General features: G+C 49.7%; 10 protein-coding genes across 10 annotated transcripts; 5 read left to right on the top strand and 5 right to left on the bottom strand.

Annotated features, from left to right (window-relative positions):
- Window positions 1-18: 18 nt before the first annotated feature.
- FOIG_01818 (uncharacterized protein) lies at window positions 19-3,015 on the top strand. The gene is made up of 2 exons (XM_031198806.1): window positions 19-1,978; window positions 2,034-3,015. Exons 1-2 carry the CDS (start codon window positions 493-495, stop codon window positions 2,297-2,299), a joined length of 1,752 nt encoding a protein of 583 aa, XP_031070843.1. The 5' UTR covers window positions 19-492; the 3' UTR covers window positions 2,300-3,015.
- Window positions 2,245-3,895, bottom strand: FOIG_01817 (uncharacterized protein). The gene is made up of 2 exons (XM_031198805.1): window positions 3,472-3,895; window positions 2,245-3,423 (listed from the first exon to the last, which is right to left on the bottom strand). Exons 1-2 carry the CDS (start codon window positions 3,820-3,822, stop codon window positions 2,815-2,817), a joined length of 960 nt encoding a protein of 319 aa, XP_031070842.1. The 5' UTR covers window positions 3,823-3,895; the 3' UTR covers window positions 2,245-2,814.
- Window positions 3,896-4,336: 441 nt separating this feature from the next.
- FOIG_01816 (uncharacterized protein) lies at window positions 4,337-5,055 on the bottom strand. Its single transcript, XM_031198804.1, has 2 exons — window positions 4,769-5,055; window positions 4,337-4,717 (listed from the first exon to the last, which is right to left on the bottom strand). The coding sequence occupies exons 1-2, from the start codon at window positions 4,889-4,891 to the stop codon at window positions 4,481-4,483; spliced, it is 360 nt and encodes a 119-aa protein (XP_031070841.1). The 5' UTR covers window positions 4,892-5,055; the 3' UTR covers window positions 4,337-4,480.
- Window positions 5,056-5,346: 291 nt separating this feature from the next.
- Window positions 5,347-6,955, bottom strand: FOIG_01815 (NAD-dependent aldehyde dehydrogenase; the record flags this gene model as incomplete). Its single annotated transcript, XM_031198803.1, has 3 exons — window positions 5,347-6,040; window positions 6,100-6,879; window positions 6,929-6,955. 3 exons carry the CDS (start codon window positions 6,953-6,955, stop codon window positions 5,414-5,416), a joined length of 1,434 nt encoding a protein of 477 aa, XP_031070840.1. The 3' UTR covers window positions 5,347-5,413.
- A 2,163-nt stretch (window positions 6,956-9,118) lies between these two features.
- FOIG_01814 (uncharacterized protein) lies at window positions 9,119-10,648 on the top strand (the record flags this gene model as incomplete). Its single annotated transcript, XM_031198802.1, has 1 exon — window positions 9,119-10,648. One exon carries the CDS (start codon window positions 9,119-9,121, stop codon window positions 10,646-10,648), a length of 1,530 nt encoding a protein of 509 aa, XP_031070839.1.
- Window positions 10,649-12,011: 1,363 nt separating this feature from the next.
- On the bottom strand, window positions 12,012-13,840 carry FOIG_01813 (uncharacterized protein; the record flags this gene model as incomplete). The annotated part of the gene is made up of 4 exons (XM_031198801.1): window positions 12,012-12,794; window positions 12,846-12,989; window positions 13,045-13,633; window positions 13,749-13,840. The coding sequence occupies 4 exons, from the start codon at window positions 13,838-13,840 to the stop codon at window positions 12,012-12,014; spliced, it is 1,608 nt and encodes a 535-aa protein (XP_031070838.1).
- Window positions 13,841-14,285: 445 nt separating this feature from the next.
- Window positions 14,286-15,209, top strand: FOIG_01812 (uncharacterized protein; the record flags this gene model as incomplete). Its single annotated transcript, XM_031198800.1, has 1 exon — window positions 14,286-15,209. The coding sequence occupies one exon, from the start codon at window positions 14,286-14,288 to the stop codon at window positions 15,207-15,209; it is 924 nt and encodes a 307-aa protein (XP_031070837.1).
- Window positions 15,210-15,594: 385 nt separating this feature from the next.
- FOIG_01811 (uncharacterized protein) lies at window positions 15,595-17,098 on the top strand (the record flags this gene model as incomplete). Its single annotated transcript, XM_031198799.1, has 3 exons — window positions 15,595-15,892; window positions 15,948-16,447; window positions 16,502-17,098. 3 exons carry the CDS (start codon window positions 15,595-15,597, stop codon window positions 17,096-17,098), a joined length of 1,395 nt encoding a protein of 464 aa, XP_031070836.1.
- A 964-nt stretch (window positions 17,099-18,062) lies between these two features.
- Window positions 18,063-19,994, top strand: FOIG_01810 (uncharacterized protein; the record flags this gene model as incomplete). Its single annotated transcript, XM_031198798.1, has 4 exons — window positions 18,063-18,359; window positions 18,415-18,799; window positions 18,855-19,857; window positions 19,910-19,994. 4 exons carry the CDS (start codon window positions 18,063-18,065, stop codon window positions 19,992-19,994), a joined length of 1,770 nt encoding a protein of 589 aa, XP_031070835.1.
- Window positions 19,995-20,293: 299 nt separating this feature from the next.
- FOIG_01809 (uncharacterized protein) lies at window positions 20,294-21,736 on the bottom strand. Its single transcript, XM_031198797.1, has 4 exons — window positions 21,138-21,736; window positions 21,012-21,087; window positions 20,870-20,959; window positions 20,294-20,817 (listed from the first exon to the last, which is right to left on the bottom strand). Exons 1-4 carry the CDS (start codon window positions 21,463-21,465, stop codon window positions 20,319-20,321), a joined length of 993 nt encoding a protein of 330 aa, XP_031070834.1. The 5' UTR covers window positions 21,466-21,736; the 3' UTR covers window positions 20,294-20,318.
- Window positions 21,737-21,773: the final 37 nt, after the last annotated feature.

Here is a 21,773-nt window from a genome sequence, read left to right as displayed (position 1 = left end):
GCAGCGTCTGTGCTCAAACGATGGAACGTTCATTTCATCAATATGCCAGCGGTGAATCGCGTATCGGCAGATGAGATGAACAATTGCAAAGCTCTCGATTCACCGCCTTTGAAAGCTCTGCTCCTCTGGCTCGTAACTGGGAAATTTGTCCGGCAGAAAAACCACTAGCGCAATTGGAACTGGCTGACAGCTTCCGGGCGGTGACACCCAATCCAGGCTTCACCCCCTGTTCAGCCCGCAAATGATCACTGCCCCAGCGCGGTCAGATCAGCTTTTTTTTCCCTATTGTTCATCAAAGGGTAGAAAATCCACCCACTTTCTTTATTGTCGCGCTCTTCCCAAGCTTGATCTTATCATCAATACCATCACTTCATCAAGTTTTGCACTTTTTGATCTCGTCAATCAAGCTTCTTATTTGAGCAAAAAGCAACTGTCGCGCGTCACACATACACACACACACACAACAAATCATCAGGTCACAAATCCTACGCGATGGCGCCACGAGCCAAAGCAGCTGCTGCCACCAAGGCCGCAGCGCCCAAGAAGGCCACCACAGCTGCCGCTGCTAAGAAGGAGACCAAGACTACAAAAGCTGCTGCCAAGAAGGCTGAGCCTGCTGCCACGAATGGCGCCACGAAGAAGCGCAAGGCTCCCGAGGAAGAGTCTGAGCCAGAGCAGGAGGAAGATCGCAAGACAAAGAAGTCCAAGACCACAGAACGCGTCGTAAAGCCCGCTGTCAAGCCCGCCCCAAAGACCAAAGCCGCTGCTACAAAGGCCAAGACAACGACACGAGCAAAGACCGAAGAGGCGGAGGAGAAGCCTGCTGTTAAGAAACCCGGTCGTCCTGCTGGAACAAAGGCCGAGCCCAAGAAGAAGTCCGAGTTTCCTGCGATCGGAAAGAAGCTCAACGACGCGCCCACTCAGATCCTCGATGTCTACGTCTTTGGCGAGGGTTCATCCGGCGAGCTTGGTCTTGGAAGCAAGCGCGTCAACAACAAGAAGCCAATCGACGTCAAGCGTCCCCGACTCAACGATAACCTCTCTGCCGCCAACGTCGGCGTTGTCCAGATTTCTTGCGGTGGCATGCACGCTGTCGCGTTGACGCACGATAACAAGATCTTGACATGGGGTGTCAACGATCAAGGCGCGCTTGGTAGAGATACAAACTGGGATGGAGGTCTTCGCGACATGGACAAGTCAGAAGACTCTGACTCGGAGGATGAGGACGATACTGGTATTAACCCCATGGAAAGCACACCGACAGCTGTTTCCGACGAGCATTTCGCTCCCGGCACCAAGTTTGTCCAGGTTGTCGCGAGTGACAGCGCCAGTTTCGCCCTCACAGAAGATGGTCGAGTCTACGGCTGGGGAACCTTCCGATCCAGCGACGGCATCCTCGGCTTCTCAGAGACCATCAAGGTCCAGTCCACTCCCCTCATGATCCGCGACCTCAAGAACATCAAGGCCCTCGCTGCCGGTTCCAACCACATTCTCGCTCTCGACCACAAGGGCAACGTCGTTGCTTGGGGCTGCGGTCAACAGAACCAGCTCGGCCGCCGTATCATCGAGCGCAACAAGATGTCCTCCCTCATTCCCCAGGGTGTTGGTCTGCCTCGAGGCAAGATTGCCAAGATTGCTTGCGGTTCTTATCACAGCTTTGCCATCGACAAGAGCGGTCAGGTTTATGGCTGGGGTCTTAACAACTTTGGCGAGATTGGTGTTGAGTCGAATGCTGGCGAGGATGATGCTGTTATCCTTCGACCTGCTAAGCTTACATACCTCGATGATTACAACATTACTGAGATTGATGGTGGCGAGCACCACTCCCTTGCTTGCTCCGACAAGGGTGATCTCCTGACCTGGGGTCGTGTCGATGGTTACCAAGTCGGCTTCGAGTTCGACAAGTTGTCTGAGGACAACACCATCTACGACGAGCGAGGCAACGCTCGTATTCTCTTCAAGCCTACTATCCAGCCTGGTAAGTCACACTCATAACCCCTCACTCTGATCCACCCGCTAACCAACATTTACAGACGCCAAGGACATCGTCGCCGTCGCCGCCGGCACCGACAACAACTTCGCCATCGCCTCCGACGGCAAGGTCTACTCATGGGGCTTCTCCAGCAATTACCAAACCGGCCAAGGCACAATCGACGACATCCACACTCCCACTCTGATCGACAATACCGCCATCCGCGGCAAGAAGATCATCGGTGCAGGCGCAGGCGGTCAATACTCTGTGCTCTTCGGCATCGCTGATGATGCTCCCACAAACGGCGTCAAGACCAACGGCGCTTAGACCTTGACACGAGGAATGAATTGACGGAGGAATCTGGGATTTTCCATATCAGCCCTATTCTTAATTACGTTGCTGAGGGCAGCTTTCCAATATTTGTACTTTAACGTCGGCGGATGCATGATGAATCGGATGGGCGGATTCTGAGTGCGGTTTAAAAAAACAACGTTTTTCATGATCAAGGAGGATGCATTCTATTTTGATGCCTTTGCATGCTGGTTTGTGGTATATAGATGGTCACGATGTCTTTGCATATCTGAAAGTTGCTTTTTTAAGAGTCTCAACGCTAACCTGAACCTTCTGTCCCTGCTTCTTTTTAATCGTGACATACAAAAATAATTATTCTAGTACAAGGGAGCATGTCCCAGTTTGTGTAACTTGCGTCTCCCCATCTGAACGCCTACCATCCCTCCATCATATCTTCGCCGCGAGGGCGTTATCATGTACAGCGTCGAGTTTCCGCGCGCAGAAAACTCCCATCGTGTCAGAACCATTTCTGCAACGTGTCGTTACTTGCTTTATGCGTTGAGCTTAGCAGCAGCATTGGAAAACGTTCCACTTCCCCGGCTGCTGAAAATACCCATGATGCCGAATCCAACATAGAACAGCGCAAGGGGATACGCAACCAGTCCTCGCATGCGCTTCATCTGACCCACCGCGCAGAACATCCCGCTCGCGCTATAAGTACACCAGAGAATAGCTGCCGTGGTCGCGACAATGCCAACAGGTGTATCCATCCTCATCACGATGCCGAACAAGCTCGTCGCGACGAGCGGTAGCAGGCAATATCCCAGCACGCTCGCGCTGCGGGGGTACGTCAGCGTCGCGGAGAAGTGGCCGCCCTGCTGACCGTCGTGCTGTTGCTGAGGCGCGGATGGATCGCTGCTGTATTGGGGGTAGCTGTTGACTTGGGGTTCGCTGGCGTCGGAGGGCGACATGAGGGAGAGGATGAGGTGGAGGGATATGGAGCCGAGGGCAGCGAGGCCGTAGATGTAGCCGAAGTGGACTTGGCCTGAGAAGAGGAGGATGAAGCCGAAGAGGAGGAAGAAGATGAGGGGGCCCGCGAGGTCGGAGTCGTCCATGATGTGCGAGTCGATACGTCGGAAGGGGTTCAACACAGCGAGCGTCTAGAACGAGTCAGCGTCACCACCCAATCAATCGAGGTAAAAACAAACCTTTGCTTGAATATGTCCAAAGTTAACGCCCAGCTCCTCCAGCAAAGGCGGCTCACCATCATACCCTTCCGACGAGAAAGCCGCAACCCAACCAATCCTCAACCCGCCCTGCTCACCCATCCTCCCACTGACACCCTGCGCACCAAACGCGGGAGCCGCAAAGTTCTGCGCTGGAGCTCCGACGCCATAGCCGCCCTGGTTGCCGTATCCGTAGCCAGCGGCTGCTGCTTGCTGAGGTGTTGACGATCCCGGGTTCGTGTACTGGGAGGGGAAGAATTGCAGGTTCTGCGCGGCGTTGGGGCCGCCGGCGGCGGGGTATTGTGGTTGTTGCGATGAGTAGTAGTTTGACATTGTGATGGTGTTGCGGAGGGAAGGGGGGTTGAGGGTGAGGTGGTTGTAGGGTGTTTTTGGGAGAGGCGGTCTTGAGGACAGTTTGGAGGTGAGAGCTTGGATGAGGCTGGTGCCTTGACGTCGGTGGTTAATGTGGCGGTGCAGGGGTAAGCCACAATTCCGCCAATGACTGACCTCCAGGCTCCAGCTCTCTTGAGAAGTTGAAGAGGTCAAGGGGACACGCACCGGAGCCTTTTCAGTAAGATAGTGTTCAGTAATTAATTTACTCGATAATATTGACCAATTTATCTCTTGGATTCGTTCTGATAATTGATCCACTAAAAGAAGTGTTGCAGCTCTCCACTAACGGGACCGTTGCGGTCATGGTATTCATACAACATTCAGTCGTTGGAACGTAGCAATGAGGAAAATCTTTGCAGGATGCGTAATCTTGCCGGAGATGCAAGACTTCATTCCCATTGGCTTTGTCAGTTTTCTAGAGAAGAGAAAACAGAGAGGGCGTTATAAGAGTCCAGACGAAAGTTCTAGGGTCTGTTATTAGTAACGAGTTGTTGCAACTCTGTGGCTCAAATCAGATATTTAATAACATAATTTCAAGAAAACCTAACAACTATCTTCATTTATCAACGCCAGTAACCTAGCCATATTTCCTACACCATTACTGCTGGCGCTTGACACCCATACCCGCACCCGCAGCCTGTGCACTTTGCACAAACTGTTTGAAGCACCCAGCAAGATTATCATAAATTTTCAACATTTCCTCCACCCTTTGATTCACCTCTTCTGCCTCCGGTGGCCACGGTTCCTTGTCTGGATCAAAATTCTCAGGCAGGAGTCTCCCTGCCTCTTTAAGCCCAGCCATGAGATCCTGAAACTCAGAGGCACTGAGTTCGAGCTGATAAAATGTGAGAAGATGCTTTTTGTTCTTGGACAAAGATAGAGTTACCTGTGCCATCCTTATGTAGTTTGCAGTGTATCGCATTGGTTCAAATGCGGGGGTTTCTTGGAGGGCTTGGCTGAAATCGCTCGCTACGGAGGTTCCTCGACTTGATTTCTTTGAGCTAGGCATGGTTGTGTTTGGAAGAGAGGGACAGGTTGAATACAGAGGCCTGCATGGATACAATCGAGGTTGTCACGAAATGCGTGGTTTGTTGAAGATTATTTCCATGTTCGAGGTTGCCTAACCCCACCAGTGAAGTCAGCCCTACGAGGCTGATTTAGTCGGCGCCTCCTGGGCTCAGTTGCTACCCTGGGTAGCAACTTGACTAGATTAAAGGATTTAGTTTGGGTTGCCAATTTGTAACTTCAATGTCAATACTCAGATGTTATCCTTAGGTGCATTCATTCAGAAGTAGGAGACTGTCATTCGCCAGCAATAATTCCAGAGTCCTAGCACGTGATTCTGATTAAACCTCTCAATTGACCCTGGCCTCACCACACCTTCACAAGACAAAAGCAGGCATTGCTACTTAGAACATATCTTCTTAGAAACACCCACCAGTCGATTCGAATGTTGGAATAAATGGGGATATTTCAACTCATATAACTTCTTAGCTAGGTATAACTCAACTCATGATATTTATCTTTACGCTCAAGAGTGCTTCACCCAGTAAGCCTGAGGATTACACCAACCCTTAAGTCCAACCTCACCCCAGTCCATTCCAAGACCACTCTGCTTATGTCCACCAAAAGGCACATTAGCTCCAAGTTCGAAATGTGTATTGACCCAGATGCTTCCAGCCTCCAGCTCCTCAGCAATTCGCTGAGCGCGAGCAACATCCTTGCCCCAAACAGAAGCACCAAGACCCAGATCTGTGCCGTTAGCACGCCTGATAACCTCCTCCTCAGACGACCACTTCATAATAGGAACAATAGGTCCGAAAGGCTCGGTCTGGACGATGTGAGAGTCCTCGGGTGGGTTGTCGATGAGGACGGGGTGGATGAAGTAACCCTTCTCTCGCTTTTCGGGTGCACTGCCGTAGGCACGCTTCCATCCTTGCTTGTCGACTTCCTCGTACAGCTTCTGCAGTTTCTCGAACTGCATCTTGTTTTGGATAGGTCCGAAGAATGCCTCGGCGTCGGTGTAGTCGCCAGTCTTGACGGCATCCAGGAAGCCAGTGACGGCGGCAAGGAACTCGTCGTAGATGCTCTCATGCACATAGATACGCTTGATTGCCATGCAGATCTGTCCTGTGTGGAGGTAGGCATACGTTGCAACCTAAAACACGAATATGTCAGCAATAATAGCAATCTCATGAAAAAAAAAACCAATCATACCTTAGCAGCCACTGTGGGAATATCAACATCTTCCAAGACAATAGCAGCATCGTTACCGCCAAGCTCCAGCGTGACACGCTTTAAAGTAGCAGCGCAAGAAGCCATGATCTTCTTGCCAACCTCAGTAGAGCCAGTGAAGCTAACCTTGGCCACGTGAGGATGGGCAGTCAGCATAGGTCCCAGATCATCGCCGCCACTGAGAGCCTGGAAAACACCTGGAGGGAGCACCTTGGCTCCAATCTCAGCAAGCTTCAGTGCTGTATAGGGCGAGTATGGGGAGGGCTTCCAGATGAATGTGTTACCGGCCATCATAGCAGGGATAGCCTTGCCAATGCCGAGAACCATAGGGAAGTTCCATGGAACGATACCGACACCGACGCCAAGAGGGACATATCGCACAATAGCAGTTCGGTCATCGTTATCCTCAGGCTTCTCCTCCTTCAGCCTCATGGTAGGAACCGTTCTAAGATTCTGCATCACAAAAAACATCTCAACCCCAGCAGCCTGAGGTGGCTTTCCCGCCTCACGGCAGAGGAGCTCGGTGAACTCCTTCTGATGCGCCTCAACAGCATCGGCAAACTTGTTAAGATAAGCAGCACGCTCATCCTGCGACAGCTTACGCCAGGCAGGATAGGCGGCCTTGGCAGCGCTCACAGCACGGTCGACATCTCCCTGGGTTGAGACGGGCGATTCCCAGAGAGGCTCTTCTGTGCTTGAACAGATTGCACGGCGGGTCTCGGCTGTGGGAGTCAATTCGTTGTTGATGACATTTTGGAAAGTCTGTTGGTGTTAGAGGAGGTTATCCAAGACATGATGCAAGCATACATACCTCGAACTCGATCTTTACGTCAGCCATTTTCGCGTCTTGGAAGAAGTGAAGTTAATGAATACTAGATAATAAAGAGCAAGTTCCGAGGTAATCTATCCGTAGTCAGTGAGGTATATTTATAATCCCCTCCCCAGGTCGCCTCCCCAGGTCCCATCCCCAGGGACCTTCGCACATATGACCTAAATAGTAAATGGGGCCTTTAGTTATATAGAATAAGTGGTCTCCCAACGCCAGAGCCAATAGTTATCCTCGGCAACATTGCGTGCACGTGCCAGGATGAAGATCATGCAACACGTGTCGCGGCCTCAGAAAGGAAACTAGACTAGGGCTGACTCGAGGTCCGCCGCGAAGCTCAATTCACAGGCCGCGGTTGGCAGCGATTGAATAATAGCTCCCGAGCGCATAATAGGCTAATAGATCCAATGCTGACTAGCACGGCCTTATCGTATAGAATGAGGCTGGTGAAACGAAACGGTTCTGGTGCTGACTCGTCGGTCATTTCGCCAAGAGGGAGCAGTTTCGGAGCCGCATGTTGCCCGAAACAGTCGTGCATGCATTAGTTTCAGGTGTGTCACTTGTATCCGGGTCAGTACAATCCCCACTTACTAGTCGCATTCTAATTGATCGATATAGTTATCGCTGTTTTGCAGATACATAGACTTTATCCTTTTCCACATCATGTACTCGCGAAACTTATGCATATCGCCTGGAGTTCCACCAGTCGTCGCAGAATCTTCTTTCCCCATAGGTCCACTCTTCCCCTTCAGATTCCTCATCACTGTCTGTCTCAGAATCGCTATCATAGTCTATAGCAGCTGCTTGTCTCTGAGCATGGTGAGCTGACGGAGGCATCGCCATCGGAACCATAGGAATTGCTTGGTTTCCTGCTCCTATCTTATAGCCGGTCGTTGCGCCATCCTTCTCGCTTGGCCATATCTGCAGAGCTCGGGCCGGCCACATGCCACAAGCCACACTTCAACAACTGGAAGTGGCTAAAAGCTATCGCTACTTTGCCTGACCTCACCATTACGGGCCTCCGTTGACTGATTGTGAATTGTGTCCGGGCCGTTAATTGTAATGAGATTTGCCATATGCTCGTGGAAGGCGGCTCATGATAGAATATGCTTCTAGGCTTGGAAACGTGGACTGCATCCACCGTATTGTTAGAGACTGGATCGGCTTATTTTGTTTAGACATTACCGAAAGTTGTTTGTATGTGAAGCAGTGTTGGGCGCATAGCCGTTGGCCTACACCAGAAACACCACTGTCATAGTTTCATCACAATTCACAACCATGGGCTTCCCTGCATTTTTTCTATAGGCTCAAGCCACAAATAACACATTGATTGGTCCCCTGGCCTAGGCCTGGAAAGAGGGCTGCTTGGAATCTCGTATGCTCTGTCTCCGAGAGAGCAGCAACCGCCTTGTAACTTCGTAGCGGTGGCGAGGCACGGCCACCTAGCCCTGCCAAGCCAGGATTTTCCAGCCAACTGTCGACCTTCGGCAGATCTTTTTAGGTTGTCGCGATCAGATGAAAAGTCGATAGTTTGTGTTGTGGCTGAGACAAAAATAAGTCATGGTAAACATGATTGGATGATTGGCTTGCAGGATCTGCCGGTATCTTCTTAATGCTCCATTGCTCGCTCCTACTGCGTCTTACGTCGGAAAGTCCCGAAGCTAGTGAAAACGTCTATGACTAGATCTAGAGTCACTATGTTACTCCGTCAGGTGGATTGTTCTCTGCGGGGCTTCGACCGTATCCGATCCCTGGCTTGATATAGTGCCTGGAAACTTCGTACGCCCGTCAGGATGACATTAGAATGACAAGCCACAGAAGCTTAGCCCCTATGTTGTCGCAAAAAGCTATTTCTACCTAGTAGATGGTATCTTAGAACTGCTGCAAACACTCGATTAGAAGACCGAGTTCGTATAATGGTCGTGTCCTTTATGCAAATGCATGCATTCGGATTATTCTATATTTGGATGTGAGCTGCTAAAAGAATGTAAAACTATGGCTATAAATATGGTCTGGTAGTATAATGAGAGTAATTGAGGCCATAGATGAGAACAATTCGTTCATCCATCAAAGCAACAAATATCTCCCGCCTCAACTCCTAACACTCCAAATACTTCAGAGGCTTTATTGATTTCTCCCAACTCCCCTTCTTGAATTCTCAGATCCTCAGGCAAAATGGCGTCCGACTTGGTAGAGGAGGTCACCCCTCAGGAAACCGAGTCTCAACTCGTGGTCATGTTCAAGACCGCATCGCTGGTCAAAGTCAATGGTCGTGGCTTGGAGACTGTGAGCGAAAATGTCGCTCCGGTACAGGCCGTACTCGACCGCCACCATGCATCGCTGAAACTCCTCTTCGGCCAGGACGAGAATCGTCTCCGTCGCGATCAAGAGGAAGTTCTCAAAGCTTCTGCTGAAGAGGGAGAACAATCGGCGCCCACAGGAGGACTGCCCGGGGAAGAGCCATCTGGTGAATCTGCGGGTGGGAATTTGCCTGATATGGCTAGTTTCTATTATGTCGATGGCCCTGTCGAGAATTTAGAGAGTCTTGCGGCAGAGCTCAACGAGCAGAATCTGATCGAGGCAGCATATATTGCACCGCCCGCGTCTCTACCACTGCTTGTACAGCCCGTCGTTTCGCCCCACGATATGGACGTGCCTCCTTTAACGCCCAATTTTGAAGCGCATCAAGTCTATCTCGGGCCGGCGCCAGCAGGAATTGATGCGAAGTATGCGCACACAGTCCCTGGAGGCAAAGGCGCAGGCATGAAAATTGTTGACTGCGAATGGGGATGGCGGTTTACACATGAAGATCTGAGGATGCTCCAAGGTGGCGTTGTCGCTGGCACAAATGCCACCGACCTTCACTACGTTAATCACGGCACGGCCGTATCTGGAATTGTCAGTGGGGATGTCAATAACATTGGAATTCTCGGTATTGCACCAGATTCCGTCTTCTATGGCTCGTCCTTCGTCGGTCAATCAATCGCTGTTGCCATCAAAGCCGCCGCTGATAAGCTACGGAGAGGGGACGTTATACTCCTCGAGGTCCACAGACCGGGTCCAAAGACGCCAAGCCCGCCCCAAGGCCAGAAGGGCTTCATTGCGGTTGAATGGTGGCCAGCCGAATTCGCCGCAATCCGCTATGCGGTCAACAAGGGCATTGTCGTGGTTGAAGCCGCGGGCAATGGGTCAGAAAACTTGGATGACCCAATCTACAATAGGCGACCCACGGGCTTTCCCACTTGGTGGCGAAACCCTTTCAATCCGCAAAATCCTTCCTCGGGTGCAATCCTTGTTGGCGCCGGGTGTCCTCCGGCAGGAGTTCATGGACGGGACTATGGCCCTGACCGCTCCCGTCTTGACTTTTCCAACTACGGTTCTCGGGTAGATTGTCAAGGCTGGGGCAGGGAAGTCACTAGTACCGGATACGGTGACTTGCAAGGCGGCGTGAGTCAAGATCTATGGTACACAGACATCTTTAGCGGTACATCGAGTGCTTCTCCAATGGTTACGGGCGCAGTGTTGTGTGTCCAAGGCATTAGGAGAAGGGATGGCAGACAACTTCTTACTTCCCCAGAGTTTCGAAGGCTGTTGCGGAACACGGGCTCGCCGCAGCAACCTGGTCCAGGGGCACCAGTTTCGCAACGAATCGGGAAACGGCCGAACTTGAAGGAACTGATTCCCGCAGCTAGGAGACTTCCCTGATAGGACTTCCCGCTCTTTCGAGGCCCAAACAGGTCACGGGGCGATCCGTTTGTTGGGATGCAGTTTCATGTTTATCGCGAGTTTGACATCACAGCAGTTGGGGAGATTCCTTTCACCCCTTGGAAGATGATTCAGAATAGTGGTTCTTAGCTTTTCAGCTGCTCTCACGCTCCTTAGATGTTCGAGGATAACTGTCGGAGTAACCTGATGTTTAAATCTTTTGGTTGCTTTTGGTTCTTGCTGGAATAGTCGGCGAATCTGTGTTCTTGTCACCCTCTCGGCATTGGTTTTCCTGCTGGGTTTTCCCAATGTCGTCACGCAAATGTGGAGAGGAGTAGCTAGACTAATGGCCGTTGCCACTCATTCAGAACAAGTTTCTACGCTTTGGTGATGAGTCCTGGGCACCTAATCCGCTCATCGGCCATGAGTCCACTTCGCCTCCGCGATCCTGGTGGTGAGGCAAGAGTTACCACCCATGCTGTAATGATCGGCGTTTCAAAATAAGACTGCTTTGTTGATCCTCCTTGATTTGATCCTGCATGTAACAAATGCTCCTGGCATATCACTCACCTACTTGTTAGACACCCAGTGAGAGTGTTTTCTCGTCGCTTGATGCAATCCATCAGAACAGCGAGAGCTTTGCTGTTGCGTCAGTGGTAAAGGCAATAGGGATATCTTTGTACTGAGTGAAGCGTGTACGACGCCGCGGCGCTCGTTGCCTTCATAAATATCAAGAAGACCTACTGGTACCAGCAGAATAAACTCTAGGAAGCTTACCGACTCTTCCATCGGGGCCCTAGCCGGGGTTAATAGGGCATAGGATGAAGAGCACTTACCACTCAGCATCTATATTAAAGCAATCCAAGCCAAATGCAGGAGTCTCGGCATGAGACGACACTGCACCATTGCCATCATACTTAAGCATTGTAGAGTAGAGGGAGCTCTACCCACTTCCCTACGCTACCCAGGTAGAGCAGTAGTGTCCTCTACCCTACCCGGATAGAGTGGGTAGAGTGGTGGGTAAAGCACCAGTAATGAGTAGATAGGTTACAATCCATATATTGAAGAGCGATTCTAGGTCGAAAATATGTAAAATAACCGAGGTGGAAGAAGTGTAGCTATGGAGAAGATCTGGGGTCAGTTTGCGGCTACAAAGGGGAAACCTGGGGATCTCGGGGTCTTAATTAGGATCTTAATCTATTTCTTGATGTTACAAGGCAAAGGTATTTTACCTCATCCTGACCCTGACTTTTACAAGTCCTAGGCGTTCTACCGGGATCTAGGGTTCATATGCCACTCTTGCCAAAACCCGTTCTATAACCCAACTTAGACATCGCTTGGTGCACCGTGTTGCCTTGACTTCTCAATTCGTGTCCGTAGCCGTCAGTCTATCCGAGCATCGGAGCTGTAGAATTAAGGCTATACGCCTTGCTTTCTGAATCCCAGTAGCATTATTAATAATATCCATCGTGGATATAATCCACTCCCGCAAAGGATCGCTAGCAGTATGTGTTGTTCCTGCGATATAAAGTGGCCACAACAAATGCACAGCATAAGCAGCTCGCAGGTCGCTCGATTTGCCTGCCGCGTCAATATTATGCAAGATTAATGAGACGCTGTAGCATATATCGCTGGATATCTCCTTTATGACGGCGCCTGAAGTGAGGAGCAGGTCGCGGTATGATACAGGTAAAGGCGATAGGATCGGCAGAGAAGACGAGATGGGCAAGCAAGTCGATATTGCTTCGACGAGTGCCTGACGGAGGATAATACGCGCACAGCGCTGTAAATTCCATGTGTTGGCGATCTCCACGCTGGAATATATATGATATTGTCCCATAAAAACTTCTACTTCTTCCCGAGCGCTTGTATGGATTCGAGTCTTGTACTCATATTCAACCGGGAGGTTTTGGGCCCAGTCCTTGAAATCTGTATCAATCGACAAGAGTGCTGAAACATACGAAGACAAATTCATCTCGTCCGTAATGCCTTCCTTGGCTAAGGCTACAACGGCGCAGACGTTGACAATAATGTCTGCTAACCGAGCAGCAGGCGCTTCCTGTGCTGTTTCATTACCTCGAGCCTCGGCCATAAGGTTTATCAGGATGTATGGTACCCGCTGCCCTCGCTGAAGGCAGTCGATAAGCTATTGACAGTCAGAAAGTTAACTGATATGGAAATTCTTAGGGCCTCCCACGATTTCAGTGCGTAAGTGGAGAAAAATGCTTCGACCGATTCTGTTGCGTAGCTGACCTGCTCCTCGGAGCTGTATTAATGCCAAGGCACCGTGTACATGCCTGCTCCATGAACTCAAGTCCCCATTAGAATTGAAAGTGACAGACTGTTGCATGTTATTTAGTAGGTCCAAACTGTCCTGGAAGGGATAGAAGGCTTACTTCGTATAACGCTAGAAGCATTACGGCGACTAACGTCTGGTCGGACGATGCTTCACTAGGGTCCATCAGTGCGGCACATATACCGTGAAGTGCGCGAGAAAACGCCTGACTGGCTGAATTGAGGAGCGTGGGCGCGTTCCTCATGTACGCTAGACCGGCTAGTCCTACAGCACTGACGAGGTTGGCCATGTACCCGGGTCCTGTTGCTCGTTTGTAGATTATGCCGTGACAATCGGGATGAGTCGGAGACCGTCCAGACTCGGGCACAACATAATGATGAAAAAAGAATTTCAAGGCTTGGTCTTCGGTTGTAACCGCAAGTCTGCACCAAGGGTAATGGCTGGGCGGATCTTGAGATGGGTGGACCTTAGCCTGTTGGTATAGTTCAGGTCTTACCAAGATATCCTGGTTGCCATTGGGTGAGATGGGAAGTGAATTTGCGTTAGAAAAGAAGGACATTTTGTCTAAAGTCTCGGCGGTTTGATCTCGGAAGGTAACGGACTTGTCCTCTCGGTATCCGTCACATCTGGAACCGGCCCTGCGGCATTGACGACATGCTGGTCTCGACAGATCGCACTTAACCCCAAATCTGTTAACGTGCTAAGATCTCTTAGGATAGGACGACTGAGATATACCTTTCTCCTCTTGATTCGACACTCCGAGCACGCTCTGCTGGGCTTACCGCAATAGACCATGTTGCTCACGCTTTCATTCGTAAAACAGCATGATTTCGGGTTGTTGTCTTGGTAGCGTCGTAATTATGCGATGCCCGTACTCTGTATCCGTACTCTGCCATGCTTTGTAATCCTCTATACTAAACCTGGACTAGCCTCGAAATTCTGTCGAGCTGGTTACTAAATACGGGATAGCCAAGTCCGCCTCAAACGTATCCGCAAGTCCACAGCATGTCTTCTAACGTGATAGTTGAGAAAAATAGGCATTTCTTCCTACAATTCAGACCATTACGGTGCAGATGGCTTGAGCATTACGTGGATGCCGTGATTTTTCTAATCGTCCCCAGAGACCCCGGCCTATACCCACATCATCGAGGTGTATTCTTCTTTCGGTTAGGCAGGCATAATTCGTGGTATTAGTCTGTTGAGGCCAACTACTTAAACCATCCCGACCCTCCTTCTAGAATACCTCTTGAGAAAATCCCAAAATCATCACTTGAAACTTAGCTCACCCATTGCTTCACCACTTCCTCTGCCCCAAATACGTTTACCTTTCACTTCAAGACCATGTCTCAGACTATTGCATTCGTCACTGGCGCAACTGGCACTCAGGGCGGTGCCACTGCTCGAGAACTTCTAAGCGCTGGCGTCAAAGTTCACGCACTTGCTCGAGACCCATCGTCCAAGTCCGCCATCGAGCTACAGCGCCTTGGAGCGCAGTTGTTCCCTGGCAATTTCGATGACATATCCTCCCTCAAGGCTGCGATCAAAGGAGCTACTGCCGTGTTTCTTAACGTATCGCCGGCGTTTCCCGACACCAACCAGGAGGTGGTTCACGCAAAGAATATCATCGAGACTGCTATTGAATCCGGCACCGTCACTAGCTTGGTTTATTCCAGTGTCACCATGACAGGAAAGCATGAAGAGTTTCCAAACTGGGGACCCGACTACCCCATGGCGTGGTATTGGCTGAACAAAGCACAAATAGAGTCAATGGTGCGAGAATCAGGCATCAAATACTGGACGATTCTACGACCTGCCTTTCTCATGAACAACTATCACCAGCCGACGGCATCTTTCATGTTTCCCGAATTGGGTCAGAGGCGGGTTTTCCTGTCGGCATACAAGCCCGAGACTGCGATGACGGTGGTCGATCCTAACGACGTTGGCAAGTTTGCGGCGGCTGCAATTACTGAACCTCTGGCGTTCAACAAGCATGAAATAGACTTAGGCGTCGAGTCTCTTACACCAGCGCAGATTGTGCAGGAGTTGAGCCGAGTTAGCGGAGTTGACATTGGGATCGAGTTCTATAGTGAGCAAGAAGCGAAAGATCTTGCGTCGAGAAACCCCAAGATTCATGCCGAATTGTGGGCAAACGAAGTTGGGTATCAGGTTGACTTCAAGGAGTTGCAGAAATACCCGATCCGCCTAACCAAATTCTCGGACTATCTTGAGAAGCATAGAGACGCGGTCCTGCAGACGTTTGCTTGATCGTGCCATTTAAGTGTATTTATTTATTCTTATAGTGAAGATACTAAATAGTTACATTATTCTAAACTTAAAGTAAACCGACTTCATAGCTTACTAAGGCCAAGGAGAGTAAAACAAGATATTTTAACTTGTGACGAAGTTTATCATTCTTGTGATAAAAAATACTGAGAATAACCGAGGGAGAAAAGCATCGTGTGATTGTGGGGAAGATCTGAGGTTAGTTCGAGGCTACTGAGGGGGAATCCGGGGAACTCGGGGATCCTGGTGCCCCGAAAGCCCGTAACCCTTGTCTTTGATGCGACGATAAAGACCAGCTCCGCCCACGAAACAACCGTATCGGGGATATTCACAGCGAGGTTCCATCTACATACTACTACCCCAAGCCATGCCTCCAATCAAAAGAAAGGCCGCCACCGCCCTTGATCCGTCCGAGCGTAAGAGAGCCCAGAATCGCATTTCGCAACAGTGTCTGCGCGAGAAAAACATCACCTACATCCGTAACCTGGAGGAGACGATTGAGCTGCTGCAAAGGGTAGCCACCGGCTTAGATCCTCAAGATCGTTACTCTGTTCTTCTCGATGCGCATCTTAAGTTGATAGCTGAGAACCGGAAGCTGGAAGATGCCTTGCTGAGGCTGCGTAAGAAATTGCTCAGTTTCGGTCAAGCTGCCAACGCCGCTGCGGGTGAGTATCGCTTTGTACCTGTCCCTCGCAGGGGTATCATTAACACGGGCATAAGATGATGAGGTTTTCGACTCTATATTCCGAAGGCGAGACGCTGAAAACCCGGAAGCACAGCAACCTGCACCAAGCACGGAATTAGCCAATCACGAAACACCATCTGCTCCTAATCCTTCGATCAACGATCAGACTTTTCAGGACATCCAGGAGCAAACCGACCCCCAGACGGATATATTCAAGGACGCGTCGTTTCTTTTAGATCTATCCATGGCAGGCCAAGAACACGATGCATTAACCTCAAGCACAATGCAGCCTGGGGACACCTTTATAGATCCTGGCATGTCGTCTCTATCACCAAGATCGCTTTTGTTTGTCCCGAATCAGCTAAGCATCACGTCGATGTCCATTTTCGGGTCTAGACTTCTCGGCGCGTGTCGCCGTCATCTTGATAACCTGCAAGACTCCGGTAACAATGCCGAGATGGTCGACAAGATAGTCAAGACTGCTGTGCGCTTCTCTATGCGCTGCGTAGGACTAGAGTCTTATGCCTATGGAGTGGTAAGACCAGTACTGAATCGCTACCAATGACTCCAGAACTAATGCGAACAACAGAATGGGGCCAAATACATCGAGAGAGTCATTAGATGGCGTCTCGGAATCGACTCAAAGAATTCTGTTCCGCTCCCATTCCGGCCAACACCACTCCAATCCAAAAACCCCACGCATTTCTGGGGAATCGACTTGTTTAACTGGCCTGAAATCAGAGATCAGCTCGTCCTCGACGCGGAATCCACCGACTTTGACGAGCTTCTCAGAGACCTTGTCCTACACTCAGTCATAGAACCTGCTAACCACAGCGTCGCAGTCAATGTTCTCGACATCTTCGAAAACCAAGTCCTGCGCCGCCGTCAACACCAAAAAGCCACTCCGAGGAGTTATTTCACCGATCCATCATGGACGCTATTCCAGATCGGCCCTGAGGTCGGTGAATGGTACTCTTCTGAGCACGATGTAGTTGAAGAAGCCATCTTTCAAGAACTAGATCGTCAAATAAACGCCGTGGCGCCGAGTCCAGATGGCAATCCTGTGGAGGAGAGTCAGGCGAACGACATAGCCAAGTTTCTGGGGCTCGATGACTTTTGTGAGTGGAAATTGAGTAAAGAGTTTGCGCGAAAATATTCAAAGTTGGATTGCTCGACAGGTGAGTGATGATCACTAGGATTGCAGGCTGTGTACTGACAAGTGGCTTGCTTTAGCTGTTACGCAACGAGATCTGGCGCCATCGGCGACGGTTTACTGCTGGTGACGCGATGTGGCTTGATCTAGTCAGAAGAATACGTGTCAGAAAGGACGTTGTCAGAAATATCATTGTCAGGAATATCCTTGTCAGCCTAATGCAAGCAAAGTACGTATTAGTGGGCCGTATCAAACCACGGCTAAACTAAGTGGGAATGGGTTCGAAATAGTGTATTATACGCGCATTGATCCTTATTATTGGTTTGGCTTTGAGGTTTCGTGAAATCATATTAGTCGATCATCCAATTTCGGGGACATGGCTTGTTGTGCTGTTGGAGCGTATATCGTCTTCCGCTTTCTCAATATTCATGAGAAACTTTGTGCACTCTATCCGCGCCAAAGTTACGTTGACCATGCCCCTACCCAACGCCCAAAACCAGTCAAAGGTGCTCAGGTCAGAATTCTGACTCTAGATGGCCTTACTTGTGCGTCCTGTGTATCCGATGTTCAAGACATCATTCAGACCATCCCCGGGGTCTTGAAGGCCACTGTTTCACTCGGACTACTTCGGGCCCAAGTAGAATTCAACAATCACCTTGTGACAGAAGGGGAGATCATTGATGCAATTCGCTCTGCAGGCTATGACGCACACTCGTTACCTTCCTCTGACTCCCAGAGCTGGGCTAGTCTATTGTCTATGATACAAGAGCCCACAAACTCCCAGCAACATCATGTTAACTCATGCCAACGGGACTTTCTCGTGGCGACTGCGGCTTCAGTCCTTTTCTTCGCATCGCGCAGCATCATCGGCCTATGGACGACTCAAAACAGTTACATAAACTTAATTGCATATATCGCTGTTGCAATGAACCTATTAGCTGGATCCCAACTTCATTTTGAGGCACTTCGCTCGGCGTGGCAGGGGCAAAGACCAAATATGGCAACTCTTGCATCACTGGGCATTATGTTGGCTCTTATACAAGTTGTGGCTGATTCTCTACAGACTGGCATAAATAGATCTTATCGCATGGATTTAAAGTCCCTGGAGGCCATTCCAATTCTGTCTACGAGTGTTCTTGGTGGCCGTTTACTCAAGACCATCCTCTCCCGGCGAGATCGGATCTTCGCATCACCGCTCTCAAGTCTGGTACCTCCTATGGCTATGGTTTGCAACAAAACAGATGAACATACATCTATTCCTATCGACTTGTTGTCTCCTTGCGACAGCGTTATTGTAAGCCAGGGAGAGCACATACCTTGCGATGGAGTGGTCGAGAGTACAGCGTCAGCGCTTATCTTGGAGGACTTGGATCAACGGCTCCTTGGAGCCTAGGAACGTTAAGCATAATGATGCTGTATATGCGGGGGGTCAGGTGCAACAAGGATCGCTCGTCTGTAGGGCAACAGCTTGTGGGCGTTCTACTCGCCTGGGTGAACTACTGACGTCCGTCGTGACGGCGGAGCTGGCCAACTCAGAACCCCAGCTTCATCGTGCTACTTTATGGTTCTCAAGTGCTGTTATCCTACTTGCAATAACGCTACTGACCGTGTATCCTGTATTCGCGAACGAGACCTGCTGGATAGATGGGCTGGGTCGAGCTTCAGCGTTGCTACTAGCCGCTTGCCCGTGTTCACTGAGTTTGAGTATTCCAACTTGTAAATTACTGGCGACAGGTATGTGACCCCGAGAGAATTGAAAGGAATGCAGCTGACGTAGGAGTTTGATCAGTGGAAGCATCAAAGTTTGGAGTCCGGTTATTGGCTACTTATGCAAGACTACGAAGCGCCGCGTCTGCTCAAACCATTTTCTTCGACAAGACGGGCACTCTCACACATGGAGACCTGAAGGTTATACATGCGAGCTTCTCTAAGGAGTGGGAGACACTGGAGAAGCAAGAAATATTGTGGAGGGCTGTCCACGAGGTTGAAGCTGGGATCACCCACCCAGTTGCCCGAGCTCTCTTTCAAGAAAGTTATTCAAAGCTGGGAGAGAAGCCTGGGTATTTAAGTACCATTTTGGTATCAGAAATTAAGTACGAACTTGGTCGCGGCGCTCAAGCTGTTGTGACAGCCACTCAGCCCGGGTCTGAGTCCACCACTTGGAAGTTGGCAATTGGAAGCCGTACATATATCGAGAGCCCAGGAGTTTCCGTTGATCTCAGTCAAACTCCCGTGAAGATGAGAACTGGAGTTACAACGACTGTTGTACTAGCCTTGGATGGAAAGCAGGCTGCCGTTTTTGCACTCGAAGACACAGTCCGTTCCGATGCTCAGAAAGTTATAAGTCAGCTCAAGGATCTGGGTCTAACTATTGGAATGATCACGGGCGATAATGCAGCTTCAGCTACCTCTGTTGCTCGCGAAGTAGGCATTGATTCGGACATGATATTTGCCAATGCCCTTCCAGAGGAAAAGTCTTGCATCTTAGCCCGCTTTCTTCAACGCGGACCGGCTATTTACGTTGGAGATAACTACAACGACATTCTGTGCTTTGCATCAGCGTCATTCAGTATCTGTGTCGCAAGCTCAGAGATGCAGTCCATTGATAGTGACTGTGCTGATGGCACGCTGATGATATCCGAGACTTCTCCACTAAGTCGCATTCCGTTGATGATACTCTTGGCACGGCGTATGAGACGCATTGTGACGCAAAACCATTGTTGGGCTGTTGTTTACAATATCTTATCTGTAGCCTGTGTACTTGGTGTTGGTGGGATACCGCCGCCTTCCCCGTAAGTTATATCCACGTCGATCATGAGCATTGGCGACTAAAACATCTCACAGAGTTTGGTCTAGCATAGGAATGGGGTTCAGCAGTGTCGTAGTGCTTTGGAACAGCTCAAGGGTCGATGAAGGACGACTTAGTTGAAAAACTCCACCGAAACAGGCTGGGATTTGGTGAACGTACTGGGGAAGGCATGTCATAGCGGAGGATTTGATAGCAATAGGATTGAACTTCTGCTACTCTTACACTAAGTCGAAGCTAGCTTCTATAAGGTAAGTGATATAGAATCGATCCTTTCTATCTCTCAGTGAGCCTGGTGGCATCAAGCAGTATCTAATAGCTATGAAAGGTATTGTATCGGGGATGGGGAAGTTGTAAATTGCAGTACAACACGTTCTTGACTTCAAAGAGTATATTTTATATATGTTCTTATTGAAGAATGAGCTATTTATAGAACGTAATGCCTGTCTACTTGGCATCCTTAAAAGGATCATGAGGCTTCAAGTCGGTAAACGCCGGAGCTGCCGCATCTTGCAGGAGAACACGGACCCAACCCGGCAACACACGAACCCAAGGTGACATTGTAGCTGCAGCCGGAACAATAATGTTCTGACCCCTTCCACTCATGAGAATACCACAGATCTTATCCGCCAGATACTCGGTCGTCATAGTCGACATACCAGGAACAGACTTGACACCCGTAAACATCTGGGTTTGTACATGGCTCGGTGAGACACACGAAAGTCGGACCGCGGTAGCTTTGTGCACGTGCTTGATCTCGGTATGTAACCCTTCGTAAATGGCAATGGCTGCTGATTTGCTGGCTGCATAGTCGGTGATGCCTACGGTGGCCAAGTATCCTGTTTGTGAGGCGACGATGAGAAGATGGCCATGGTTGCGGGATACCATTGCGGGGAGAAAGGTCTTGATGGTCCAAATGAGACCTAGAGTGTTGACTCCAATTGTACTGGATACCAAGTTAGTTCAACTTCCTTGGTTAGATATGATTGTGAACTAACAGGTCAACATCCTGTTTGGTAGCTTTCAATAGAGGCTTTCCACGACAGACACCAGCATTCGCTACAACTATTGTAGGGTCGCCAACCTCACTAATAGGCGAAGTCAGCATATATAAACAAGTACTCATATGATGTTACTTACCGCCTAATTCTCCCAGCCACCTCTTGTAGTTGCTCGTAATTCGTAAGGTCGCATTTATAATAGTAAACGTTCGATGCTGTCAATAGTAAGTGCCTCTCCCTGCTATCAAGAGGAGAGGTAACTCACGAGCCTTGTAAGTTAAAGCAAGTACATCAAGAACAACCACACGAATGCCCTTGCTGGCCAACTGCTGCACAGTCTCGCCTCCAATGCCGCCTGATCCACCAGTTACCAACACAATCTCCTTATTCCAATCGAAGTATGCTTTGGTGCCATGATTCAGAGCCCTGCTGACTAGAATCCTGTTTGACAAGTAGCCGAGGCCTAGTGCAGACACTAATGACACGGGTATAGTGAGAGGAGAGGTTGACAGTCCATCAAGTAATGGCTGTGAGAGTTCATGAGCCTCTGAGAGAAGTGATGAAACATAGTTGGTAGCGTTAGGAGGGAGCATTGTGCCTGAAAAAGTGCTTTCTTCTGAGCAGGGAAACACAGTAAAAGCAAGATGAATAGAAATGCAAATGGTGCTCAGTGAGGCAGATTGACGGAACGGAGGCGATCCTTGAGTAGTAACGGTGCTGCGGTGACACTGTTAGTGATTGACACGTGAAGAATTCGGCAGCTGACCTAGTGACCGTTTATGCATAAGCGGCCACCAGAACAGGTAACGTCATGTATACATGACACAGGAAATAAAGGTGCAGTCAGAAAAGAATGACAGGTTGTGAGAGGCATAATTACAATATGATCCTCGGCTGGGGA

The sequence above is a fragment of the Fusarium odoratissimum genome (genome assembly GCF_000260195.1).
Source record: "Fusarium odoratissimum NRRL 54006 unplaced genomic scaffold supercont1.2, whole genome shotgun sequence".
Classification (NCBI taxonomy): domain Eukaryota; kingdom Fungi; phylum Ascomycota; class Sordariomycetes; order Hypocreales; family Nectriaceae; genus Fusarium; species Fusarium odoratissimum.
This window is presented reverse-complemented; position numbering and strand designations above follow the sequence as displayed.